This window comes from Buceros rhinoceros, unplaced genomic scaffold (assembly GCF_000710305.1).
Source record: "Buceros rhinoceros silvestris isolate BGI_N320 unplaced genomic scaffold, ASM71030v1 scaffold33446, whole genome shotgun sequence".
NCBI lineage: Eukaryota > Metazoa > Chordata > Aves > Bucerotiformes > Bucerotidae > Buceros > Buceros rhinoceros.
The window spans coordinates 2,628-9,676 of record NW_010417461.1 but is presented as its reverse complement, the minus strand read 5'-3'; the positions used below and the strand labels follow the sequence as shown (position 1 = coordinate 9,676).

General features: G+C 39.7%; 1 protein-coding gene across 1 annotated transcript in view; it reads right to left on the bottom strand.

Moving 5' to 3' along the window:
- LOC104495268 (pyruvate dehydrogenase protein X component-like) overlaps positions 1–6,096 on the bottom strand; it is a gene marked incomplete at both ends in the record, with an annotated part of 6,609 nt that extends 513 nt beyond the window's left edge. The window contains 3 exons of the mRNA XM_010138216.1: positions 1,376–1,581; positions 1,927–2,027; positions 6,013–6,096. Of these exons, the coding sequence (XP_010136518.1) occupies positions 1,376–1,581; positions 1,927–2,027; positions 6,013–6,096 (391 nt within the window). The remainder of the gene's footprint in view (positions 1–1,375; positions 1,582–1,926; positions 2,028–6,012) is intronic.
- Positions 6,097–7,049: the final 953 nt, after the last annotated feature.

The following is a 7,049-nucleotide window of genomic DNA, read 5'->3' as shown; positions in this document are numbered from 1 at the left end:
AATTGAAGAATTTTTTTTTTTTTTTTTTTTTTAAGACCAGCTTGTTATAGCAACATTACAAAAAGGAGCGGTAGGAGCTCAGACAAGAGGGTTGCTCCTCTCTTATTTGTTTGGCTCACAGTATTACACTACTTTCGCTCTGGCTTCAATTTTATTTTATTGGATTGATTTAATGAAATGGCTACTTTAGAAAGCAAAAGCCATAAAGATGTAGCTGCATAATTCAGTAACTGCTTTAGAAGGGTAAACATTAAGCCCTCCCACACTCCCAACAATTTAATCAGCATACACCTAAGCTATAGTGTAATACCACTAAAGCTGCACCTGCCATCATGACCTAGATGGGGTGCGCTCAACAGCAACACTTCTGCCTGGAAACAGGAACAGCGACCAACTACAGAGCACAGGACACCGCTACAGAACAGCCAGTGCACCTTAGCGTGACTTGCCTTCTGAAGAGAGTTAAAACCAATGTGCAGAGAAGAGATTTCAGAATTCTTAGATACAAAAGAAACCACATTTTCATAAAAGAATACTTGGGTTCAAGTTTTTCCACAAAATCTCCAATCCATTATTTCCTGAAGGAGACTGTATTTGCACCACGTGGAGTTTTAAGAAGGGTCCACAAGCCCTTGCCAGAAACCCCCATGTTCTAAATGAGCACCTGAGTCCAACAGGCTGACGCATCTCTAATTAACAGTTGCCGTGAAACAGATGCACTTCTGATGTTCTTTGGTACTAAAATGCAAGACTTCACCCTTTCAAGGATCCTTTCTTTGGATCATCCTCCTACTACAGGTAATCTTTGGGCAATGACCCCAACTCATCGTCTTTCCTTTGCATGTCAGCCTAAATGCTGACAACAGTAAACAACCAAAACCAAGTAGCCGGCATAGCACGTGCTACCAAAACTAGTCTCCTATTCTTTAACAAGCTGCAATTTTGCAGCTTTTGTGTTATCACCTCCAAATGAGGCACATCCTGCAATACAAACCAGTAACTTACAGATTACCGTTACCTGACTAACACTTCGGGGTTAATTTACTCCCCCTCTAAGAAGTCTGCAATGCTTAGAGTAGCCTAACAGATCAAAACAAGACTATCAAAGAGCGCTTAAACCCACAGTTTTCAGTTTTTCACATCGCACTATTAGGAAAGCAAGAATATATTTTTTCTAATATCAGAAGTGCAAGGGCTTGGAAGGGGTTTGGAGAGTTTCTCCTAAAAGAGAAATAGAAAACAAGGTATAGGTAAACTGAAACACTTTTTTGAGTTAACAACTTGGTAACAGGTAAAAAGGGACAAAAGATTCTTCTTGGTTCAGCTCTACTGATTTAAGTAAGAGTTCCACTTCATGTCAAACATGGAAACTTACTGGAACTTTCCAGGCTGATGTTCCAGCTTAGGAGGGGCTGAAACTGGAGCTGCTGCAGGAGCTGAGCTAACTGCAGGTGCTGGTGGAGCCAGAGAAGATGGATCACTACTGTCAGGTGGTATTTCAACCTGCTTCCAGTCCTGTCCTTCCTCTACCAGCAGACAGATTAGTGAGCCCAAGCGTATATTTTTGCTTCCTTCTTCCACCTAAATTTAAGGTGACGAGAACATTAAGTTACAGATTGTGCCGTCTAGACTAACATGACTAAAGATGGTCGATGTGAAAATTTCAGGCATGTTAATGACGCTTCATTAAAAACGTATCCCATTTTATTCCTACTATTAATAAGATGACTCATGACTGAAATTAATTACAGTTGCTATTATAAGATGAGGAACATTAACTTATGCCCCCAAATCCCATACATCTGAAATTCACATTCAGAATCAAAGCAAGCAAGTTATAGCTACCTAAACTAGTTTTTGAGGCAGCATGCTCAACGACAGTCTGAAGAGAAGTTGTATCATCCCACTCAAAGGCAGAATCCCTACCAGTATTTTCGCCAACACGCCATCGTCACTGGACTCCATGGTGATCACCGCTTTGTCCGTTTCTATCTCACACAAGGCATCTCCAGCACTCACCAATTCACCTGCAAAACACAACAGGACTTGAGAACACTTAGCCTGAGCTTTCAGATCTACTTAACCACAGAAAATAGGTATTTATCCACATAATACAGCCATTTTATGATCTTTAATATTATTCTATAGTCTATTCCCCATCATCATTTACCACATTGTATCTTTCATCTCCAAATGAAACCTCTCAGATTCAGAGGTACAAACATGAACATATTCCAAACACTGATGTTCACAGTAGGTTTTCCAAGAGGAAGCACACCCACGATGAAATTTATTTCCAGAACGCTATCATCAGTCACACTGTCATGGATAAAACCCTGAGCCTCCCATATTCATTGCCAGCCATAAGTCAAAGCGAGCTATTCCAAACTGGGATTTTTTTAAGACAATGGTCACAGGCAACAATGTCATTAAGTATTACAGTTTTCTTCTAGTTTGTATCTACACTATTAAAGATATTTAAAAAATAACCTTGGGAATTTCCATCTCTTTGAGGAAACAAGCTTGCAGACACGCTTTCCAATTTCCTATATAGTTTAAAAAAGATCTTTTAGAAAGATACTTTGTGAAATCAACTGGTAGAAATTGCTTTTGCTACATTACACAAATCTATGATTAATTTTGAAGTATACTCTGCTTTTGAAGAAAATCTGTATCTACTAGTGCATGATAAAGATATTATCGATCTGGATTCTTTCAACAGATCAGTACTGACTAGATGGCCAACATTAAAATGGAACTTACATTGAAAAACTTTGGGGTAGTTGCTTAATCTTTAGACTAAGTAAAATTTTAACACTTCTCCAGTACCAGAAATGCAGTGGCAGTATTACCTGTCTAAGCATTTCATTTAATTCCTCATACACTCTCTGTTGTCCTTAAGCACCAGAATAAACCTTGTCCAGGTTACCACCTGTATTTAGCTAAGAAATTTTTTTTTTTTTTAATAATTATTTCCTGTTTCAGGACAGCCTGAATTAGAAGGGGAAAACGAAGTGGTGTTTGATCCTTGTGATGACTGCAGTAGGAAGCATTCAAAGCTCAGTCACCTACATAGTTTTCTATGGCATAAAGGTTCCTCTTACAGAATTTGGCGGGAGTACACAATTACCACCTGATCTTTTTAATTTAATAATCCGATTGCTGCATGGCACTTTGCAATAAATAGAGCATAAACCATTTGTAACAGAAAGTCACAACTCCAGTCTTTTAATTCCATCATTAATTCAAGTAGCTCAGGTATCAGATCATAGAATCACAGAATCATCTGCTTGGACTTTAAGATTGAGTCCAGCCGTTCCCCCAGCACTGCCAGGGTCCCTAAACCACGTCCCTCAGCACCACACCCACACGGCTTTTAAACACTTCCAGAGATCATCAGGTAAGGACTTTGTAGATATTAAGAAATTGAAACTGGGCAAATTCTGTAACCTACAGAGCTAAGATCGGCAAACAGAAAGGAGGTGAACTCTGCCTCTTAATTATTCTCTTCTTGAGCCTGCAACCACACTGTAAGTGTTCTGCACCATTAAAAGAAATCCTGGTGCTAAGCAACTTGCAGCAGTGACTCCAGCAGTGCAAATTCCTCCATCCCTATGACTGGCACACATGACACCTCCCACCTTGGGCACCTGAGGCCGTTCACAGAGACCAAATGGGAAGGCAAGAGGGAAAGTCTGCAGTGAACTGGTCAAACCACATTTCCACCACTTTTGTTGTTTTCCTCTCACTGCTGAAGCCAAGAAGTGGTCACCTTTGGAAGGCAATTCATTAAATGCCATTTTCAGAACGATACTTCACAGCAGCGTTCAAAAATCTCCCGTTTCAGTACTCAAGAGCAATAGAAAGGACCACAGTTATTTTCTTTAGAGATGGCAAAATTTGCAATAGCTCCTCATTGATGCCCACTTTGACATCTGCTACAAATCTGCTTTCCCCACAGGCAGCGCTGTAAGAGCATTTTTTGCAGAACGTGTTTTTGCTCTTACACTTTCTAATGAGAGCAGTATTTGCCACAATGTTGCCTGTGTGGCAGCTCAGATTATATACGAAGCCCTTCAAAAATCTCGTGTAGTGTTCATTTGGGGTTTTTTTAAACCCTCAAGTTCTTCTAGCTAGGCTGAATGACTAGGATCTCAACTGAAGCCAAGTTTCCCTCTAGGAGATCCCATCCAACTGCCATTCAACAGCCGACGTGCTCTCTTCAATCACTGACAGACAAGAAGCCAAAGCACAAGGCTGAATCACTGTATCCCTTGACATTCCCTTTGCAAATCAAAGCAAAGTTGCCCGAGCGCAGAGTCTGGAGTCCCTGGAGGTGATGTCTCGGAAGGCGGCAGTTCCACCACACGAGGACACAGCCAGCACTGTCACCTATTCTGTTTCCTGCCCAAGATAACAAGAGGATTTCGGTCTCCTGGGCTGTCAGTCTATCACCTTTCATCAACATTAAATTCATACATAATAAATACAAGGTTTTAGAAACACAGTTTAACGAGAACAACTTTATTACCCACAGGAATCAATATGAAACTGCATTAACAATGAGAAGGAAATAGTAAAGCTGTCAATTAAATTCAGCATTTTTTCTTCTGCAGTGCTGAAATCATCTGCTCATCCTGTGAAGTGAAAACATTTGATATTTACACAACAAGCAGAAAAATTATCAAAAGAGTATTCCACTGACACCTGCTGGTGAGACAGCAGAGGAAGTATTTCCTATGCAGTCATCAGCTTTCTCCTCTCAGCTGCTCTAAAACAGGTATTTTCTTGGCTATAAGATTATCAAACATTTATATTCAGAAATTCCATTACAGTTAGATGGCCAGCTCACTGGAGGATTATGTAGTTATGAGCATCCCTTGCAGACAGGAGTATAAGCATTAAATCACTTTGCCTTTTTCTTCAAAATATAGCTTTGTTTGTTTACATGTTTGATGTTTATTTTCCAGGCTGTCAGAGGAAAAAATAAATCTACACATGGTCACAAATGTGCCAAATAAGACAATACACTAAATCCAGTTTTGGTCTTGTTTCTAAATAGAGCAATAAAAATCCTAAAATATCTTTCTCGAAGTCCAACCACCAATTAAGATTTTATTTTAATTTAATTACAATGGGTGTGGAGACCTTTTACCCCCTTTTGTGTTTGGGTGGAAATGCAGTGAAAAGTCTGACAAAAACCATTGTAGAGCTGTTGTGTCCTAAGACCTTTGGACGAGGAAAATAGATTCATTCATGTTGTGGAGCCCCTGGAATCTACTTCTGCTCCCTGCTTTCTCTTCCAATTTTGAAGCCACATTTATTAAAAATCAACACTAGTCTGTTTTACAATGTCTTACAGTTATTGACAACTAATGAATAGAAGAATAATGTTGGATTGTTCCTTTCTCTCTGCATAATTTTGGACTTGATACCTGTCCAAAAACAAGATATATTGCTACAGTCAGCTAAATGGCCAGTATGTCAAAATCCAGTTTGAGTATCAAACTGGAGAGGGGAAAGGGTAGGAGGAGAGGTGAGCACGGCCCCCTGACAGAACAGGGACTGCTGATTCTGCTGCAGATCATTCTTGTCTTACACAGGAGCAACGTGAGTACAAACTATAAAACTACCATATCTTTCACATTGTTTTGTAACACAGAAGAGTGAAACTGAGACCCTCCCCAAAGGGTCTCAGACTTCCAGAGCTACTGATCAGCATGAAAACACTGGGAATTAAACACACACGCACACACTCACACCTTGGAACAGTCTAAAGGAACATTTTCAAAAATACAATCAATGCAACTTTTGGAAAGCAACTGAAGGGAAAAACGTTTCAAGAACCAACAACTTCAACAGGTATTGTTTGAGAAGATAGGACCCATATCCCAAACATTCTTTCAGGTGGTACCTCAGTGTTTTAAAGCAGAATGATCTTATTCTTACAGAATAGATTAACATTGCCTGCAAAGAACTGCACAAACGCAGCCATAGAAACCGCTAGCTCACCTTCCTTTTTTAACCATTTCACAATGTTTCCTTGTTCCATTGTAGGGGACAGTGCAGGCATGACGACTTTAATCCCAGGCGTACCTGTAAAACAAACACATGATTATCTAAACACTTTCTCAGTATCACTATTTTCTCAGTTAACTGCTTAACGCAAATGAAACTAGAAGTGCATCAATCTGAAAGACGCTTGAACAGAAGATGCGCTGTGATGCTCTTTTTTTTTAAGCCAACATACAAGCTGCACTCCCAAGAGCACCAAGGAAAAAAAGGCATTAAGTATAGAACCTATATGTTACCCAGAAAACAAGGGCTGACTTGAGTATGAAGTCATAAATAACATAAACTATTAAGCAAATTAAACTCTGTTTTAAGTAAAAATACAATATGGAAACTTTGGATCTGATGGAGATGACTTTAGATACACTGCTTCAGCTTTGATTCAATTAATTTTAAATAGAAACTTTTTCCATAAGCAAGTCTTAGTGCATCATTAAAAATATATAAGCTAGTATTTAAAATAGCCCTCAGTTCAGCCTGACCCACTGAACAATCCTACGGTGGGTGCAGGTGAAAAAGGGGTATATAACTTTTGTCCAGCAGAAATGTAAATAGAAAAAAAAATAAACCCTACAACTTGGTTAGAGCTCCAACTGCACACAAAGCATGGTGTGTAGAATGAAAAAGCAGCTATAAGATACAAACATGCATTAGAATAAAAACCAGCAGCTAGCTTGAAGCTGTGATTTATTTATTTTTTTTATTTCCCCCGCACATACCATAAACAGAAGTCTGAACATAAGACTTGTATATAAGCAGGCCCAGAGAAGAGAACTGCATGCACGGACATCTCGGTCCTCAAGAGGCCAAAACTGCTGCGGTCACATGAAGTTGGGTGAGAGGTATGCTCCTTGCTGATGAACCACAGTGTGCTGGAGGACAGCACAAAACACCTCACGAATTCCTCGGTGGTGTGCACTGTATTTTTATTCCTCGTTCTGCAGCGTGTCAGCAGCATGGTATGAATGCAAGACCAG